Here is a 21,828-nt window from a genome sequence, read left to right on the forward strand (position 1 = left end):
TTTTATCTACTTTTAAAATAATGTAAAAGTATTTGATATATTTGTGACAGTAAAAGTTGCTATAAATTGTTTTAATAGTTGTTTGTTATTGAAATTAATTATAAATGAAGACTAATTAATTATTATTATTAGTATTTATTTAAACTGTTATTAACAAACTTATCAAACTACTCAGAGATTGTATCGTAATGAGTAAATATTTTTGTCAAATTAACTGCCTTTCGATAAACAACTGAGGAACAATGTTAGGCAATTTATTTAAAATTTTGTTATTGAAACATGAAGTGTTAGCTTTCGAGATAGTGACTTGAATTGTTTAAATATTTCAGTCAGATGTGGATTCAAACATCATAAATAGGGCGAATAACATTAATTTTGTGTTAGTAATGTGTGAAAATTGAAGCAATCATGTTTTCACAATTGAGAAGATATATTCTTACAACTCTGTTGTTAATCTTCTGTTTGCCTCGAAGCCATTGGGCATGTACACTGAACAGTGGTGCACAGGAGAAACAGAAGGACTGGTGGCAAACCGGACAGTTCTATCAAATTTATCCTCGTTCATTTATGGATTCCGATGGCGATGGTATAGGTGACTTGAAAGGTGTGACCTCAAAGTTGGAATACTTGAAGGACATAGGTGTTACGGCAGCTTGGCTTTCACCTATATTTACTTCACCAATGGTAGATTTTGGTTACGATATTTCTGACTTTTACGATATACAACCTGAATACGGTACTATGGATGATTTTCGTGAGCTGATAGCACGCGCTAAGGAGTTAGACTTAAAAATAATTTTGGACTTCGTTCCAAATCACTCAAGTAATGAGAGTGAATGGTTCAAAAAGTCAGTTGCACGTGAACGTGGCTACGAAGATTATTATGTGTGGGTAGACGCAAGGTATGATGAGAATGGTAACCGCATCCCTCCAAGTAACTGGGTAAGTAACACAAAAAAGAGAAAAGAACATTAGTTTAAGTATATGCTTTTTTCATATGTAGTTACAAGCTTTTAGGGGCAGTGCTTGGGAATGGAATGAGCAGCGCCAGCAATATTATTTACATCAATTTACAGTGCAACAGCCAGACCTAAACTATCGTAATCCTGCTGTCGTTAACCAAATGAAAAGAATTTTGCGTTATTGGTTGGAGCAAGGAGTTGCTGGTTTTCGTTGTGATGCCGTACCTGTGCTTTTTGAGGTGCTGCCAGATGAAAATGGTATTTATCCGGATGAGGAGAAAAGTGGTTTAACAAACGACCCTGATGATCGTTCATATCTAAAATTGGATTTAATTGAAAATCAACCTGAAACAATTGATATGATATACCAATGGCGTCAAGTGATGGATGATCATCAACGTATATACGGCGGTGATACTCGCGTTTTGCTTATTGAAACTTATGCGCCGGCTTGGTATACTATGCAAATGTATGGAAATAGTACAACTGAAGGTGCTCACCTACCGTTTAATTTTAATTTAATCACTGAGTTGGAGAATGGAGTCAGTGCAACTAAAGTACTGAAGGCGGTGGATGATTGGCTATTGAATATGCCTGCTGGAAGAACAGCCAACTGGGTGGTTAGTACTATTTTTAGGATAAACAGCATATAAAAGTATTTAAAATATAAACTTGGCTTAATAGATGGGAAATCATGATAGAGGACGCGCTGCAACCAGATTTGGCCCGGAACGGGTTGATGCGATGAATATGTTGGTTATGATTTTACCTGGTGCGAGTGTCACTTACCAGGTAAGGTTAATATATTATATTCAATATATAAGAAATAGCTAAAAATGTATTTCTAATATTAATTAAAACATAAATATTTTTCTTGTCAACTGTTTTAAGGGTGACGAAATTGGCATGACCGATGGAGATGTATCCTGGGAAGAGTCAAAAGATCCAGCTGCATGCAATACTAATTCCAGTATTTATCAAAAATATAGCCGTGATCCAGAACGTACACCTTTCCAATGGAATACCGAAAAAAACGCGGGTATGCATTTCAATAATAATTATTTCAGTATTCCATTTTATTTTGATTTATATTTTCAACAAACACTTTCTTTTCGAACACTTTCAGGCTTCTCTACAGCAACTCAAACATGGCTACCAGTAGCCGATAACTATGAAACTGTTAATGTAGAAGTTGAGTTAGCTGCAGATCGTTCCCATATAAAAGTCTACAAATCTTTGGTGGAACTTCGGGACAGCTCAAAAACTCTACAGTACGGAGACTGGAAATATAAAGCACTGAATGAAAACATTTTTGTTGTAAAGAGGTAAGTTTGATAAGAATGCATAAAAGAAGAATTAAAATATTCGCGAATGATAAGGAGGGCTTAATTGTAAAATTAGTACGAGTATAAATTTGAATGAAAGGTTAACTTTAATGTTGCAAACATTTCTATAAAAAAGTGAACTGCTTGAAGTTGTCTTAAAACGAACAGACTTTCTTATTGTGATACTGAATGATCCTAGCAGTATCGCTATTACAATTATCAGTCCTTTTCGATTCATTTTATTGCTGTTAAACCATTGTTAGAATCACTAAGATAGCTTTTAAGTGATCCTTTCAGTGTACAGTATAGGGAATCAAATATATTATTATTATTAACAGTTTAAGGCACTTGTGAATGTGATAAAAGTAAAATTAAGCAAAGTTTTTCCAATTTTTAGCTAACAGAAATTTGTTCAATATTTTCTTAGCAGCCTGACCATGGTCGACATACTGTACATAGAGAAAAAGAGGAGCAGGTTGAAGGTATTAAAGATAGTATCAGTTCTTACTAGATACTAGACTATGGGACGATAGTGAGTCATTTATTCATTTTTATTGCCTAATGCAAACACCACTTTGAGTCCTATTAATTTTTTGCACTGAAGGATTTCTACCTCGATTTAGCCCAGTTTTTATTAAACCCACCACCCTCTCATCTATTCCTTGTCCCAAACCATATGTTTTCTTCTCGCTTACACTAAGCTAACTCCATATCTTTAACAATGTAAACTTTTGTTTAGTTCGTGTTTACCAGCCCAATTTATCTACCAGGTAGTATTTACCTATCTAACAGAACAGCTGTTGTTTTATTATCCAGGCTTATCTTGATGCAGGCTTAAACAAATAAGTACTCCGTTCTTCAATTTAGCGATATATTCGATATTAAAATTGACCAGATACACGTATTTCTCAATGAGTTCAGCAATTCTAATATGCTCTATTACAACAATAGCTTTCTTAGCTGAATGAGGAAGATTGTTTCCTTATGTGGGGAAGTCTTCTTATCTATATAAATACAAATATGCTCAACCAACTTAATCATGAAAATTTTTTATTTGTTTTACAAAATAGAGTATTATTTTTTTTAATTGACATTATTTTTGCAGATATTTATCAGGTTCAGAAACAATTATATACATCTCAAATTTGGGTGATAGTGCAGAAACGATAGACCTAACAACAAATTTTGATACAACCTTACCGGAAACCATGAATATAAAAATTTCCAGCGTTGATTCGAAGAAAACTGAGGGGTAAGGATTAAAAATATGTGCAGATGTTTACTTAATACTTAATAAACTAACCACGTTGTTTTTATTATAGTTCCACGTTACAATTGAACAATATATCTCTTGAAGTTGGAGAAGGTTTAGTTCTCAGCACTGCTTAAAAAGGTGGAGTAACTTATATTAGGAATGTTTCGTTTGAGCGGTATTTTTTAAACCGTTTGTACAGATCAGCTAATAATTTCTCAGCTAACACTATAAATATTTAAAATCCAACCGATATGCTGTATATATCTCTATAATCACAACATACTGAAAATGTTGAAAGAATCTTATTCTTTATTATAAGTTCATATAGGAAAAATTACTAAATAAATCAAATATAATACTTCTTTGATTCAGATTTTGTCCTTTATTTTATTTATCTCTTAAATTTCAGAATATTTTAATATTATTGATTTGTTTTTATAATACATTTATCAGTTGCATAAATTGTAAAATTTTGTTATATATATGTTCATATTTATGTACACATGAATACATAAATATATATGTATATATACATAAAAGTTTCACATAAAGATATTTTGTTGAAAATTTTCTTAACATTTTGGCTAGTTGAAGTAATATTAATAAAATATGTGTTTAATATTTAACTTTAAATTTAATATTTAATTATAGTTTTCAAATTTTATTTCAATTAACACAACGAAGCATATAAACAACATTAAAAATAGTTTTATATACAATACAAAAACTTATCTATTATTACTTACATTATTACTGGTATATAGTATATACTCGTATGTTGTGAGAAGTGCAATTATTTTACATTTATTTCAATAAACATTTAGATACCAATATTTACATGAACAAACTTAGTTTTATACAATGACATATCTGTTTAACGATATAACGATAAACACTGACTTAACGTTACTTGAAGCTTAAGATTATAGTTACAAAAATCCTTACGACTATAAATAAACAATTGTTGATGGCATATCCTTGACCGAAATAGTGCTTTTTTAAAGCTCAGTTACTTTCTTTACTTTCGTTCGAAGTTAATAATTTTGGTATTTCTTAGTTTGTTAATGTTGTGGGCTCATTCAACATTCAACACAACAAAGCACTTAGCAAAGCGCACTTCATCCACCCACGACTGGTGAGGATGCATTTGCTTTGTGGGTGATTAGGTTGCAGAAGGGATAAAGTTGTATCATAGTATCTTCACTCATAGTATCTATTTATATAGTAATTTAATATAGTATAGTAATTTAATTCTAAATATCATTTCATAGTTTCTAATCCCTTTTGAAACGTAATCGTTAGAGTAACATTAGTCTGATGACTTTATTAACTGTTGTATTTATTTACTCAGGATATACTCTTCAATAGCATAAAATAACAAATTTAATTTTTCAAATAATATCACATTTTAACTTTCGAACTTGAATTTAATTTATAACTAAAAGTATTACTAACAATTAAACTTATATCCCTACTTACATTATACATCGTATAAAAGGATAGCAATGACTACTTCAGAGTTTTAAAACACACACTTGTCTTTCTGAAGTTTTAATTGCTCTCTTCCGAAATGCTCTTAAGTACGTTATATGTTACTTATACATAAGTAAGTACATACACATGTTATGTTCAATTAAACCAGATTAAAATTATTATATACATTTAATTTAGAGAAGATTTTTAAATAATGGATTACTTGGCAGGAACTTGGAAGTTGCTAAGTTTAAGTGTACTAAATATGTAATATGTTTTTTTTTAAATAATCTAATTGAAAAACATTTCATATCTTATAATAGACAAGTAAATATTTGTAAGTATAAGATATTTTAATAAGTAATATTAGAAAAACTCAAAAAAGGTGAAAAGTGTTAAATATCTCAAAATGCATTCTTACTAAAATTAATTAAAAATAAGTAAATTGTTATGAGAAGCTCTTAACTGCAATAGACGAGAAGAAAGTTTTAAAATTGCAATTTTCTTCTGAATAGAACTTTATTGAAAAGGATTATTATAAATTTGTTATTTTATAATTTAGTACTTAAAAGTACACTTCCGGTTTTATCAGTCTAAATTATAGAACTAAAAGGAAGGAAATATCTTCTTAAGTAGAAAAACTTTATTAACAAAAATAAATATGAATGAATATATAATTTTAACATTGTTTATATATTATTTGTTTTAGTCTAATATATAATAACTAACTAATACCTTTTAAATTACAATTATTCAACTAAATGAATTCAATAAATAATAAATTCTTATTAAATATTAAATAACAAAACTAAATATAAAATAAATTCATAAAAGTAAAATAATAAAAATAACTACGAAAATAGTTATAATTAAAGAAATATATTAAATTAATTTAATAAATTAAAAAATCATATTATCAATGAATGGAAACAAAGGAGGGAATTAAAAATAACAGCTGGTGTTTGTGATTTTAGACTAACTAAAGCATGAGAAAAGGATTTTCTGAAATAAATACTCAAACATTAATAAATGGGATAAAATAAAAATCATAAGATATAACTCAAAGAGTAAATATTAATAAAAAATTTAAAAAAAAATTGTTCTACAAAATACAATTCAAACTCTCCTTGTATTGAGAGATGTTAAAACCCATTAGACATATAAGGACATATGCCACTGTGGACGTGTGCTAGTAGAAAGAGTATTGTGTTAATTCAACTCAATTAATCCATATTACAATATAGATTATGGATTTTTATAGATTATGGATCTAGATTATGGATATGGATCAATATGGATATATTGGTACAACCGTTACTAATGTATCTAAAGAATTCGTCAAAAAATACAAACTATGATTCATACGTCACGTTAATTTTGATGAATCTCTATTACCCTAGAGAAATGTTTAATAATTCAAATTAAGAACTGTACTACACCTCATTGGAAACTTATAGCAACAATTATATATTACATATAAATAATTTTTTGTTATTTGTCTTAATTGTAGTTTTATCGAAATTGTTAAATTTTTAAAAATGATTATTTATAATAATAATTATGATTATAAATATAATAATTATTAACTGAAATACTTCAATTAGCTACATTAGAATAAATAAAAAAAATTATTTATTTCAATATATCACGAATTTAATATAAACGTAAAGGGTTCGTACAGTAATAAAGAAATAACAGCAACAATTTTTAGTTAATTTATTAAAATTTGGCTGACTACAAAACGCTGTGTTGAGTATATTGTATATAGTATTTGCACTATATAACATAATGTAATATGTATAGTATTATAGCGTTGTATGGCTAGATAAATTTCAATAACTTACCTAAAAATGTTTGTTGTTATTTCTTCATTACTGTTCGAACCCTTTTAGTTTTTTTTCGTTATAAGACGTGTCACATTCGACAAAAAATTAATATTTAATATAAATAATTTATAATATGTCTTCCAAGAAATCCATTATAATATTTGTTAAAACTTAATATTAAAAATCAAAACTTTCAATTAATTAATTTATTTTTTTGGCATAGAAGTTTAAAGAATAAATAAAGTTTTCTCTCATTTTATAGAGAGAAAATATTTTAAATTTAATAAGTCTTAACCGGAAGCAGCGTAACTGTACATATGTTCATCTCATATATTTACATTTTTCTGTATGTACGAGTACTATATGTACCTATATGCTTAAGTACATATACTCATATATATATAACAATTTGATATTTGATATTTCTTATAACGCACAACACACAATAAATTTTTATAAATTGCCAAGAGAGTGATTGACCTTTAAGACTAACTATCATATAAATTTGTAGCCCAGTTAATTTTTTTAAGTCTTACACTGGGCAAACTCTTTTAAATTAAGTAATAAAGACATTATATTTCTTTTAAGTACCAATTACAAAGCAGTCGTTTGAGTATTGTTTGGAACAAACTCTCCTTATCTTCAGTAAGATAACCCCACCTACCTTGGAATCTTAAACGGCGATGGCACAACGTTTTTTATTATTGCTGCTATTGTTACTGTTGCTACTGCTGCTGTTCTGACTGTTGCTGCTGCTCTCAGTTGCCGTTGCTGCCATGTTGTTGCCGTTGTTGCCGTTGTTGCAGTGACTATACCAGCAATTACATTGCCATTATCGTTTTCGTTGTTGCTCATATTGCTGCCGTTGCCATTGTTACTGCACTTACTAATGCCGCTACTGTTGCTATCGCTGCATTTCATGCTCGCAGCAATTTGTTTGCTGGCGGTTTGCGATTGTGTGCTTTGTTGTGCCCTTGGCTATAAACTCGTTGTTGCTGTTTGGATACGATTACAATCATTGTCACAACTTGTCGTAGATGTTGCTGTTGTATGCTGCTGTAGCATGATGTGATTACCGAGTGGCGTAATAGACGCAGCACCATTTATTGCTGTCACTATTGTGGCTGAAGGTGTTGCTGCCACTGTTCCAATTATTTGACCATGTTGTTGCTGATTTATTTTATTATTGTTTGCAACAACAATTTGTTGCGAGCTCGCTTCCTGTATTATTACATGCTTTTCTTTGTCCTTGTGTGAGGGTATATCCTCTCTGTGGTTTGTTGGCACAAATTGATCGGCATAGGGTATTTGGTTGTAAGTACTGCTATCTATATTGGTAAATATATTCGATATGGCGATGGTTTGCGTCGCCATTTCACAGAGTTTTTTCGCCTTGCAGTTGTGCTCTTAACGAGAAAATTTCATATAGATTGGTTAAGTTAATCGCAGTAATTAAGTTTAGTTAAGTTTAAATAGTTGAATATCAATATTTTCTGAGAAGTCTTTTGTGCAATGCTTACCTGTGTTCGTTGGTGTGATATGCTTTTGTATTTTCTCTTCTTGCGCACAAGTTGCCGCCGTTACAACAGCCGCTGCCATCATTGAAGACGGGCCGGTGCCAGCGGTACGATGCATGTTCGCATAACGTGGGGGCATCATACTCTGCCGCACATTTCTCTCGGGGCGTATGAGTATTATATAGAGCTGCAAGAACGTAAAGAAAACATCGAAATGCAGTCAAAGTGCGGATATTGAGTGTGGAAATAAAACAAATGTGCTTCTAAAGCACTTTTATTTAGTTAAATGCTTAGTTTATCTAAGTTTATTATTTGCAAACACATTTAATTAACAAATAGAAAGCAGGATTTATTTGATATTTATTTTGTAGATTCAAAGCTAGGCTTTCATTTAGTAATGGATGAGATTTGAATTTGATACGGTGCTTGTTAATTTCTAAATAAGTAAACAGCCCTACAAATGCGAATCTAATCTTTTGCATTAAGTTGGTTTTTTTTCATTTTGTAGCCAATTTGCAAAATTACATTTTAGAGTACTAGGCAAATCAATACAAAATTCTGTTTAAAATTGAATGTGAAAGCTTTAGTTCTAAAAATATTTGAAATTTTTGTTCCGAAAGCAGTGACAGCATGTGTAGTTTGCTTCAGAAATGCAGAATGCGAAAACCACTCTGTGCAGCCTTTATGTTCTGTGTACATATGTGCCTTCATATGTGTCCATGCGTATAAATATTTTTTCAGGTTTCTAACAATATCAAAGTGTCATTTGCATACAACAGGGAGTAATTGCTGCTGCAGGCGAATGACAACAGTGCCTTTAGCATGAGCCGACAATATTGTGGTCCGTCCGTTCCATGAAGCAGCAACAATTGCACAAGTTTACAGGTTTGTGGGTTGGTATTTTTGCTGTAATTGTATCTAGTTTTTGTGACTATTAGATATAAACGATTTGCTCGTAGAATGCACACAAAACTGTGCTTTACAAAGCCAAAAGTCTAATTGCATTCTTTTAATACGCAATCAATTTTATTTGAAAAAAATGTAAAGAATGTTCTGGATGAGTGCCAGAAAGTACTGCAAAATAGCATAACTTATTTCTTCGTTTCGACCAATTCAAGCGCTACAGTTGGTACAATAGGCACACACACAACACAATTTTTGTGAGACAACATAATAAATAGGATCTATCTTTCTAGATTTAGATTCTCTCTTTGCTGCTCTCAGTGTATTATATGTAGCACTTACTATTGCAGATAAGATGGAATGATACAGCGATTCAAGCCAGTCATATAAATGAGGCCCTATGCTCCCCTTAGGAGAGAATTATTGTAGTAAGTAATAAATGAGAGTGAGTTTATGTTGAATTGTAATGTGAGATCGTATCGATAATAATGAGATATTCAGTCCTTCCTAGACTCAATGGAACTAGACATGTAAAAATGTTCAATGTAGTGACATTTATGAATTAGTATGTGTGTGAATAGTATGTGTATTGTGTACACTTTATATATTTATTATTAAGATTTACTGTCGCTTGCCATTTCATCATGACTTGGCATTTCATGTAAGTCAGTTTACATACAACAGTAGAAAATTCAGTGAGCCACAGGAGTGAACATAATATTTGTTTTAAATTAGGTTAAAATGGTAAAGACACACATAAAATACTAAAAAATATGTACAAGCACAGAGTTCATAGCTTTTTACTATAATAACCTGCCATTAGAGGTCAATACCACGGTGTTGTTAACACACGTATCAGTAAAACGTAACGATAAACACTGCCATAAAAATTAATGGGAATTCCACCAATACCAATTGAAGTTACACGTTTGACTGTTTTTTACATGGAAGGGAGCGAGGCAGATCTAATACTTCTGTTGCTTTTTTGGCAACTCCATATGGAATGAAAACATTGAATACAGCCATTCTACTCACATAACTTTGAGTTCTAACCACAGCCACCACGATAATCTTATTTAAGGAAATTATTTAAGCCAATCTCATTTACTCAGCTCGGCTGACACTGTGGGTCCTGACACTTGTGTTACTAGATTAATACCTCCGGTTGCGTGCTGTTAATGAAACTCAATCACTAACATTTATACTCAAAATATTAATGGGTGTGGGCTATTAAGTATCAGTCGCCCCTTACGACAGGCATGTCTTACCTCCAAAATACTATAACCCATTTCCCTTTGTAACTCTATGGTTAGTTTAGTCGATTTCGTAGTGATAATCGATTATAACTGCTAAAAACACTTTTAATCGGATTTTGTTCGAAGAGGAATCTGGTGAGCAAGAATGCACACGGGGATGTAAGTCATTAGAAACACCAAAGAGAATAAATTTTTCTTTTTAAGAGCAAAATCAATACAAGGCTGGCTGTTTTCTTTGACTGCAAGAGAATCATGTACAGTATATTTATTCAAAAAAGTCACATAGTCGACGTAAGATGCTATTTATCTATCTATATCTATATCTATTGTATGGCCAGAATTTGATGAGCTCAACCGCAATATCGAGAAAGGTTGTTGATTCTTTTTGCACAAAACTGTGTGAAAAATGGTATGTGAAATCTTGACTAAAACAGGAAACTTTCTTATTAATCATCCGTCCTAGTTAACTAATTTGTCTCTATGCTACTTCAGGCTACACCCCAAACTGAAGTTGACGACTTTGTGCTTAAGTTAAAGTACGCAAGAGAAGAAAGTGCACACCAACATATGTCTGCGTTAAGAGTATTTCTAGAACTTGTTAGATCGGATTTGGGACAGGTTATGTGTGTAGGTTTAAGAAACTAAATCTAAAATGTGTCTGAAATTCAGTTTGTAGCTCACTTTATAGTTAATTGCAGGGAATATGCATATGACACACTGTAAAAAATATTTTGTAAAAAAATTATTTATTTTCCTCCTTCACATTTTATTCGATGTAATAACCTTTAGTCGGATTAATTTTAAATACAATATTCTTCATTGATTATAAACACAAGTCACCATTTTAGCTAATATGATATAATGAGAGAGAGTTATCATTAGTTAAGTCATATTGTGAGAAGTTGAAATAATCAAGGATGTTACTGAAAAACAATGCTCTACGACTTTCTTACAATTGTCTTCATTTTATGTTATTAAAATAGTTCCGTTGTTAAGATATACCACTTGAGGTATAATAAAATTTCTTTAAGTAGATAAAATAAAATATTTTCCTTTTATTGTTCGCATCAACAATTTCTTTACTAACAATGAAATTAAGGAAATTAACTATATTTAATAACGTAATTTTGGAAACCACATCAACTTGCATGACATATGATTTCCCAAAGGAACAATATCTAAATTTTTATATAAAGTTTAAATTATTTAATATCTAAAAATAACGACTGAGTGCGGAGTAAATCACTTACCTTTGGCGAAAACAGACACGCTATTGTTACGCTCGCCGACAAGCTGATGGTAACCGACATGGATGTTATTCTCAGAGGCACATGGTTAGCAGTGCCAAAATAAAGTGGCACAAATGCTAACCAAATGACGCATGTTGTGTACATTGTAAATCCTTTGAGGGAAACGATAAAGCAATTACAAAAGATTGCAGTACCAGCACCAGCAACAGCACCAGCACCAGCGCCAGCATGAACGGCAGTACCAGGAACGGTGGGAACATTAACCAAAATAGCGACAGCAGACATAGACCGAACAAACGAACAACCGAACAACCGTACAACATATAACAAATTTTATTAACATTTGGTTTCGTTATTGTTGCCATTAGTGTGGATAGAATGGTCGCCATTATTGTTGAACATAATTGGTCGTAGCCACAAATTCCACAAATTCCAGGTACATATGAGCGAAGTATTTTAGTACCATCATTAATTTCATTGATGTGTGCAGACGTAATAAATGTTCCGCAATGTTGTTGAAGCAAATTAATTTGAAGTTGACATAGAATAGAGTAATAAAGAAAATTGTATGTATCAGATACTTGTTTAAGTGCTATTAATATAACATCAATTTGTCTAAGTCTAAAGCAGAAAAGATGCATTATCATCACAGCTATATTTTAATATAGATACATATTAATTTATATTGGATTTTTTAAAAGTATTCCTAAAATTAATGTAGTTACTTTCCTCGCATGAGGAATTTCTCTGACAAATTTCACTTAACGCTTCAATTAATCTGTGTAGATAAGTATCTCAATGCTTTATTATGAACTAGAAACTAAAAGCACATCATACATTTCCTTCTGTATTATTTGTGTTTACTTACCAATATGTTTTGATTCATTAAATGCTTCTGGTATTTTACGTGTTAGCACTGCGTAAACAGTGCAAATCACAATTAGCACGATTGGGTAGAAGAACGCAATCATGTAGGATGCATCAATGTACGAGTCACAGACAAGCAGGTTATCCTCACGCGTTGGGTGATGGTACATGGCATGCGACGGAGCAATCACCATCCAAACGCCATTGATAAGTATCTGGGAAATGGTCAGAACAAAAGTATCTAAGTGCTTCTGGCATTTTTTGTTTTTTATTTTTTCATTTTTACTTTTTTTCATTTTTATATTTCGAATTGTAAACAGAAACATTAAATGTGTGAAATACAATAGTTCAATTTATTTCAAATTATTTTATATTTATTTTTGTGTAATATTTATAAAATTTTATATTATCTATATATAAATAAAATAATTAGAAAAATTGTTCACACCTGCACAAATATTAGAAACGAGCAAATAACCAGCTGTGATTTTGGGCTGATGAAGGAAGGGCGCTTCGCAGATTGCTTTCCAGCTTTGAAAATTCGAGCTATGCGGTTCGTTTTTGTGAGTAGTGCAGCATAGACAACCGTGAAACAGAATCCCACGCTGAAGCTGTGAATAAGTAAATTATTAAAAAAAAAATTAATTATAAATTGATTCAATAATGTTTAATTTGCATAAACATAACATAAAATTTCGCATATTTATAATATTAATGTTTTTATAACAGCTTGAAACTGTTGATATCGAAAGGAGTGATGCATAAATAAAATTGAATTGAGTCCATATTTTATATTTTAATTTTTTATACAAATTTTTTAATTATTGAAAATCACAACATCATGACGTCATTTAAATAAAAATTGCATTAGAAATCGGCACTATCATCTCTATATATTATTATATATATTTATATCTATGTGTTTAGTCCGTTGTACATTGTAACTACAAGAGATAATGTTTGGCTTCTCTTTGGAAAAAGGGCATAGAGTTCTTAAATTGCTTTTTAACAAATTGCTTATTTATTTTAATTTCGATTTTCATTTTATTTATTAATAGCTTTGACATCTTCAAAAATTCTATAAAAATAAACTAAATGCTTTTCTCTTTGTCATTACTACGAAGTTACTTTAAGTTTCCAGTGATGCAAACCGATTCAGATAGATCTTTCATCCTACAGCTGAGAAAAGTTAAATAAAAAACACTTTGCCACCTCCCCCTTCCTCGGGGGAGGCTGTAATCCCTAGAGGACGCGTCGCGGATACCTTTCCCGTTATCGGATGGCAGGAGGGAAATAAAATATCTCCCGCGGACCAAACAGTTGGAAGAAGGTCACTTCCTTAAAAACCCCTACCTGCAAGCTACCCACTGGATATTTTGAGGTGGTAGGTTGCGGATAGAGTTACATGCTTAGACAGGAGTCTGTAAAAGAGATGACGACGGAGCAACCGTAACTGGTCAACAACGGCGCTCGTATACCTTCAAAAGAAGTACTGTCACAATATTTACTGTCGATCTGGAGGCAACAGTTGGCAGCACCAACACCAGAACCAATCAATCTTAAACCAACTGATTAACGAAACCGTAATAAATATGCGGCCCTATGCTCCTCATAGGAGTTAAAAGAATCAGTATATATATATCTGTATATACTTAAGTAAAGGCCAGAGTATTTCTCTAATATCAGACGGCACTGGAAGCTCCCACCACAGCATCCTTTTCCATCTTCAGGTAAAATCTAGACAGTCACAAGGAATATGAATACCGTAATAAATATGCGGACCTATGCTCCTCCTAGGAGTGAAAAGATTCAGTATATATATATTTATATATATATATATATATATATATAAAGGTCAGAGTATTTCTCTAATATCAGACGGCACTGGAAGCTCCCACCACAGTATCCTTTTCCCTCTTCAGGTAAAATCTAGACAGTTACAAGCAATATGAATAGAAGTCTTATTCCGCTTTCGTCAGAGGTGACATTCTGCAATCTCAAACAGTTTCATCTTGTGGTGATGGTTGCATAGATGAAGAAGTTGTATGAAGTAGTTATATCGAGGTGTGAAGTTAAAAAGCCCTATTTTATTATAAACCACCAAAGGTCCCTATGAGCTTAGGTATACATTTGAGGTTACTTAGTCTAAAAATGAATACTTTTCTCTTACTTACCGTTGTATAGCGCACACAATGTTCGTTGGCTTCAGCACCAAAGCAAAAGTAACTGCATAACACATTAAAATACCCGCTAAAAGAATATAGCTCAGTTCCCGGCCAGAAGCGCGAACAATTGGAGTGTCATTGTGCCTAAAAGTATACAAGTTCGCCATTATTCAGGCTTTTATGCTGTAAAAATGCGGAATTAACACGAGAGGCATTTTTTATGATTTCTGTTGCCGGCAAATTTATTATGAGGCCATAAAATGCCGCTGTAGCAGTTTGAAGTTAAACTGCAAGAAACAATATTCGACCAACCAACCAATTCCTTAACCAAAAACTCGTAAAAATTTGCTAATGAAGATTTAAAATTTTTGCTGGCAGCTGCTTGACTTCAAAATGAAATTTTTAATGGTTTTTGGTTAACTTTTTAATTTGTTTTCAGTTATTTTGGGTTATTTTTGAAATAACATAAAAAGGTATTAAAATAAGTATTTAAGCTTGAGTAAAACTGAAATCTATAAATAACTTACATATTTAATACTTAAGCAATTTATTCAAGATTTGTTTAAGATTGTCATATCCTTTCTTATGGCTTATGTTATATATATATTTTCCACTCACCTAACAAATACACCCACAACAAAAAGCGTCACCAATATGCCAGTTGCACTAAATGCCATAGCTCCAATCGCCCAGGCTGATTCTGGGCGTAAGTAAACTTCCGGTATTGTCTGGCAAAATTGTTTGCTGATATCGGGCAGGGTGCCTAGTTTACATGTAAGACATTGTGTCTCATCCATTGGATGTCGTATCTATGAAAAATAAACAAGTTGGGAAAACAGTTTAACAAAACACAAATAAAATGTCAATGTCAGCAGATCTTTTGCTGTATTTTATTGTTCCAAGGTAACAACGTATCTATTTACTACGTATTTTATACTATTGACTAATGATTTCTTTATTTACTTAACATTGTATCGATAATGGCGTTTTTATGTAAAGGATAAGAAGGATAAGTTCGCTATAGTAAGAGGAAAATGATTTGTTGTCCACTTCAATAGACGGGCATGATGAAAAATTTGTATTTTTACAATAATTCCGATAATATTGTTGATATGTTCGATAATGATAATGATAATGCATAAGCTGATACTTGTAAAGTATCTCATAGATTCTTAGTGTTATTATATATCGTTTGAAAGTTTCTTTTATATTAAATTTTTACACTTAAAAAATTTTGTTAACAAATTTTATTTTATTAAACAATATCTTATTTATATGTGTATTTCATTCTTTAAATGTTTCTCTATGTACTGAAGTTCTTAAATTAAAACACTAGCCAATAATATTTTAAATTCAATTTATCTGAGAATTCTCATAGAAATGCAATAATATAGCTTTTGTTGTGTTCTCAGCAAAATCTTTTCATGATTCTAATTTTCAAATAAATTTCCGATGTGAAAAAAATTTGCACAAATAAATTGAATTTCATGGTTATTCAATTCCAGTGGTTTCTTTTGGATTCATTCTGTTCACTTACTTGGTACATGGAGCAGTTGAAACAGTGCCAACAACAGCTTTCGCCCTCAACATATTTTTTCGCTTGACCACGTTCGCATGGCAGACTGCACACGGACTCAGGTGGCTTCGGATGCAACAGTTTAAATTGCACTTCTGTGGATGCACATATATAAATCACAAATGGCTTACATTTAAATAAATCATTCGTTTTAAGCTTAAATACAATAAATAATGTAATATAATATAAGTTAAATATAAGAAATTATAGATTGCAAGAGAATAACTATCTTTAGTTTTTATTGTACATATTGTAATTTTGGTTAATATCATTTAAATGAATTAATTAAATAAAATTAATTAAATAAAATTAATTAAATTTTATATATAAACTAATAAATTAATCTCATTTAAGCTGCAGTTAGTGATTATTATCAATAATACGGTAGCACAATGTGCCTATGGGCCTAAGTGGATCCCCCTAGGATCATCAGTATAACCTAACCTAATTACGTATGATAAACGTAAATGCATATTAAATTTTGAAACTATCGAACAAATTTTAAATTAGTTAAGTCGGTTAAGTAAGTCTTAATATCTCTACATACTGCGATATGAAGAAATCATTGTCATACTTTAAACTAGCAGCTATATTAACTCGAAAAACGCCTTAGAAAGTACATGGTACACATAGACCGTATTGCTAGGGCGGATATAAATATGCACAAATTTTAATAAAATCAGAAATAATGCTTTTAACCATGATTGTAAAACAATGATATGATTCTAGTGATAAATATTTGAAGTATGCTAATTTTAAAATTATTTTGACTTATTTTGTAGTCATTCTAAAACTAAGTTTACTAATTTATTCGCCTGTGAGATACGTATTATCCTACCGTAAAGTAGGTTCTATACTCCTTTTTATTGACGCAACAGGGCTTAGAGATCTACTCTAAACCCAGAAGAAAGCACAATAGATCCGACAACAATAATAATAATACGTATTAACCTATAGCTCTTCATAGCAGGTGGAATTAAACCTCTATGTTGATTTTGAAGTAAGCAACTCACCTGCAAACAATTTAAGGATAGTTTGAAGCACTATTTTTGAAACTGAGCAACTACACTTTTTTTAAATATTTCTTAATTTGACCCACACTCAGCGTGCTGTAGTTCTAGTACGCCACTCGATATCTGAATCTGGCGAGACTATCACAGTGACACAGAATATGTTCTGCTGTTTAATTTTTTTCGTAATAAAGTCTACAGTTATCGCCTCAAGTAATATCTGGGTTTGATAAATGCTTTTTGAATCCGCAATGCTTAGTGAGAAACCTTGTGTTAAGTCGGATACCACTTCTGTTCAGCATAAGTAGCTCCCTAGTTCTGACTTTTGATCTATTCGGCATGGATTCTTTAGCTTATCTGCAGGGAATGGTATTATCTCATTCAGTTTGAGCTGCTCTTTTCAGCCATAAATATCACTAACTAAGTTACGTAATAGATTTTTTGAATGGAATACAAACCTAGATAAATAATTTTCATTAAATGTTTCTAAATATATTAACTGATTTTAATGGTCTCTCTTTAACAACTCAGAAAAGTTGATTATAAATCAGAATATGTCATTAAATCCAATCCAAAATAAAGTTTGTGCCTAGTAATTTTAAAACATTCTTGTAAGTACATAGTAGAATCCAAATAATCCACTTAAAGTTCCTTTACGGAAAATTTCACAAACAATAAAAATTGAAACAAGAACTAAGTGAAGAATAAACAATGTGTGTTATGTGTAATTCTCCCAACAGTTCAGGCATGCCATCAGCAGATTGTCACAAACATGGAAGAATTCCGAATAACTACAAACGAAGTCATTGACAGAGATTTCAACTGCAACGATACAGGATACGTAAAGGATTTTCTTGTAATTTAATCAATGCAATATGTTTACTGCAAGCTGAGAGTAATTCTGTTTCTGTTGAAAAATAAAATATCTCCATAATAGCATACATATGCTATGTATGTGTATATTGGATGTAAAAGCATTTACAGAAGAATGCTACCGTTCAGCTGTGCTATTTTCCATGATGAAATTTAAAAACATAAAATATCCTGAATTAAAGTAAGCCGAACTGTAGCAGCTGTAATTACCATTGTTGCGAAAATCAATGCCGTATCCTTTTATCACCGAAATCAGGATAGAGTGCTGTCATTCACATTTTGTGACAGATTTTGTGGAACTTTAAATGTATCACGTGTTTATATTTAATTAACACCGTACAGATTAGTGACGGATTATTATTGATTTCCATATAAATTTGTTGAAAATTTTGCTTGTCATAATGAAATTTTGACGTGTATGTATATATTCTGAAAGCACTCCACATATCCATATATACAGACTGAAAATAGTACGGTGATATATTTGCATGATTGTTTTTTAGTCAATTAATTTCTTTTGTGTAGTAGCATCGAACGGAATTAAAATATCATTTAATAATTCATTATTCTTCACACAACTGATGTGTCATTTAATATTCATTTGATTTTGTTCACAATTCCATTTCCAATAAATATTTATTTAAAAAATTATTCCACAGTGGACCGCAATTCCAGTTCATTTATAGTTTTTTCAGGGTTTCTTTGTGAATAATTTCTAGAGTCCGTGTCAATGATTTTTTATATAGGTATATTATTTTTTGTTTTCTTCTTTGGTTTATTAAATTTTATTCATAGAATCTCATTAAATGCTTCAAATTGCATATATTTTACGTTCATTTTAGCGCTAGTTGTTAGGCTAGTGGAGTGGATGAGGTCGGCTTCCTTCGCTTAGTTAGAGAGCCCTTGTAAAATATATTCACTGTAAATTCAGTGCAAATTTGGATGTTTTAAAATTCATTGTAGAACACAAATATTGTAGTAGTATAAGTATTGTAGTTATGTGGTAACATAGTATATGAGTATTGCAGTCATATGGAAGTGTAGAAGAATAGCGCTCAACTTAAGGTAGAATTAAGCAAACACGCCATGTAAACTAATTTAGAATTAAGAGAAAGAGGAGAGTAGATGTTTGTATTTCTACGAAAATATGTAACTGGTTTCTAGTTTGAAGTTACTAGAAGGTGAATTCAGATGTTTGAATATTGATCTAGACAGGCTTTGATAGTATAACAACCCATATTCGGGCATCTCGTCAAGTACACCTGCAAACACGAGCTGTGGAAGTTTTATTCGGAAAAATTTACCATATGTCATGATATAAGATGCTTTAATCATGTTCCTATGGTTTAAGTGTGAAGTCAGATCTGTAAATCAATCATTGTATGAAACTGGCAGAAATAGGAATGAGTTTATTATATTTAGAAGTCGTTAGTTTATTAACTACTTCTACTTCTATTTGTAGTTACTTCTGCCACATTAATCCGTATAAATAGAATCTCAAGTTACAGCAGCCTTTGAGTCTTTACCCAGTGAGTTAATGTTTCGTCTACGTCCTTGAAGAAAGATATAGGCAAAATTTGTTAAGTTGAATGACGCTAAAATAATTTTAATATCAGTTCGCCTATATTTTAGGGCATGAACTTCATTTTCATTAAGACAAACGTCATAGTGAGAGAGCAGGTATAAAATTATTGTGTGTAAAATGACAATCATTGTTTACTGATAAAAGTAATTATAAAAGTTAAGTTAATTAATCTTTTTTTTTAAATAACTTAAAATATTAAACTTATTCTGTAATTAGGCAATACCAATGTATATTTTAATGTATGAAAATCGTTGGCATTAGGAACTCAAGGATTTTTAACTAATCAATCAGTGCGATTAATGCGATTATGAAATAAATTTTAATCTTACCTGACATATTCAAACGTAACTCGCCCTCGTAATATTCACCCACTTTAACCCAATGATATTGTCCTTCTGCTGATTGCTTAAAATGGATTATGTTGTATCGAGCTGGCCCATCTCCATTTATATCAAATCGAAACTCATCTCCACTGAGTCCTTGAAATAAATAAGGGCAAGTAATGCAAAAAATATTAATTTTTTTTGACACTTAAGGAAAAATAAATTTTCTTGCTTGTAATTTAATAATTTTTTTTCTTATAATTTCCAGAAAATTGGTTGTAAAATGTATGTGGGTGGGTCTTGTGGGAAAGTTTATTTAAATCAAATCAAAACTTTTACTTGATTTTGAAATTTTATAAGCTAAATCATTTAAAATTTAACTTTTGTGTAAATTAAAAACTAATCTAATATAGAAGTATAAAAATAAAGCATTTCTGCTACGAAACTGCACTCTCGAACTTTATATTCTCAGCTCCCAATACGCTATAACGAAGCCAATTTTTCACTTAAACGCTTAACGAGCTAAGCTTGTGGAAATGTGCAGTGTTAAACTAAGTGACTGGGTAAGTCGAAATGTGTTTGGTGTCAAGAAAAGTCTTTAAGCTTTTAAAATCGTTATTTCATGGTAGCTTGGCTTACCTTGAAACTCGACCTTCCGCAAAAATCTCAGCAAATCGGCACCTTTTGTCGGCTTCATGGCATCACATAGCAAGGGTTTGCCACCGCATAAAGCACGATGCATATCCCTGTAAAATATGGATTTCAGTAAAAAATATTTTAAATTTGTTTTGTATTAAGTATAATGGTTGATACAATATTTTATATAAAAACATTTTAAATCTAAAGGTTTATTCAAACCAATCTATTTTTTTTAATAAAAGGGGAACTTATTTTCCCCGTTTATATATTTGAGCAAATTAATTTGTAAATTAATGATTTGATCCAAGAAAGTTATTTTCATTGACAAATCATATAATTTCTAAGTGAAGTCTTTAATATATTCTCTTGACTTCTAGTAACTCACCTCAAAGCATATGCAAATGCCATAACTGCATCACTCACGAATTGAAGTTGGTCCTCAAAGTCAGTATTTTCTCGTGAAAGTTTCTCCTTTGTGGTGCATGTACGATTATAGTTGTTGTATGGTGTGCTGAAGCTACCTGGATAGCGACATTGAAAATGGTCCTCCCAAAATTCTGCAATATTTAGAGTACAAACTTATTTTCTAGAATCAGGCACTGTTTGAGTTGCATTGTTTTTGTTATATTAAGGTAACATTAGCAATGAACTTATATTATTCCTTATATTGTAAAAAGAAGAAAATACTTCTCATAAATTTTTCAGTTTGATGGAGTGTAGGTTTATCTGAGGAATTAAATCACGCTGCGTTATATCTCTTAGATAAGAAAGAACAGGGTATTAGCTCCCATTTGAGCAGAGCACCGCGACCATGATTGATCTTTTGTGTTATATCTCTTACATTGATAAATAATAATGTTTTTGAGTAATTTATTTCTGAATCAGTAATCTTGTCTTATTATGTTGGAATAATTAAGCAAAGTTGAATAATCTCGAAATATTTTGATTTAAATTATTCAGTTCTCTTTGAGAGTAGTAAACAACATTTATTTAAAAGCTCAAATAATTATTACATTGTTTGAA

General features: G+C 31.1%; 2 protein-coding genes across 2 annotated transcripts in view; one reads left to right on the plus strand and one right to left on the minus strand.

The window, feature by feature from the left end:
* The first annotated feature begins 369 nt into the window (after positions 1–369).
* On the plus strand, positions 370–3,915 carry LOC119680384 (maltase A3-like). The gene is made up of 7 exons (XM_038093170.1): positions 370–942; positions 1,004–1,582; positions 1,647–1,754; positions 1,854–2,001; positions 2,089–2,287; positions 3,393–3,539; positions 3,610–3,915. Exons 1-7 carry the CDS (start codon positions 409–411, stop codon positions 3,674–3,676), a joined length of 1,782 nt encoding a protein of 593 aa, XP_037949098.1. The 5' UTR covers positions 370–408; the 3' UTR covers positions 3,677–3,915.
* A 3,893-nt stretch (positions 3,916–7,808) lies between these two features.
* LOC119684232 (metabotropic glutamate receptor 2) overlaps positions 7,809–21,828 on the minus strand; it is a 35,051-nt gene continuing 21,031 nt past the window's right edge. The window contains exons 7-17 of the mRNA XM_038098236.1: positions 21,191–21,362; positions 20,806–20,912; positions 20,173–20,322; positions 16,337–16,470; positions 15,418–15,608; positions 14,809–14,943; positions 13,083–13,245; positions 12,636–12,849; positions 11,768–11,919; positions 8,362–8,545; positions 7,809–8,247 (exon numbers count right to left, since the gene is read on the minus strand). Coding sequence (XP_037954164.1) covers positions 7,820–8,247; positions 8,362–8,545; positions 11,768–11,919; positions 12,636–12,849; positions 13,083–13,245; positions 14,809–14,943; positions 15,418–15,608; positions 16,337–16,470; positions 20,173–20,322; positions 20,806–20,912; positions 21,191–21,362 — 2,030 coding nt within the window. The 3' untranslated portion in view covers positions 7,809–7,819. The remainder of the gene's footprint in view (positions 8,248–8,361; positions 8,546–11,767; positions 11,920–12,635; positions 12,850–13,082; positions 13,246–14,808; positions 14,944–15,417; positions 15,609–16,336; positions 16,471–20,172; positions 20,323–20,805; positions 20,913–21,190; positions 21,363–21,828) is intronic.

This window comes from Teleopsis dalmanni, chromosome 2 (genome assembly GCF_002237135.1).
Source record: "Teleopsis dalmanni isolate 2A chromosome 2, ASM223713v2, whole genome shotgun sequence".
NCBI lineage: Eukaryota > Metazoa > Arthropoda > Insecta > Diptera > Diopsidae > Teleopsis > Teleopsis dalmanni.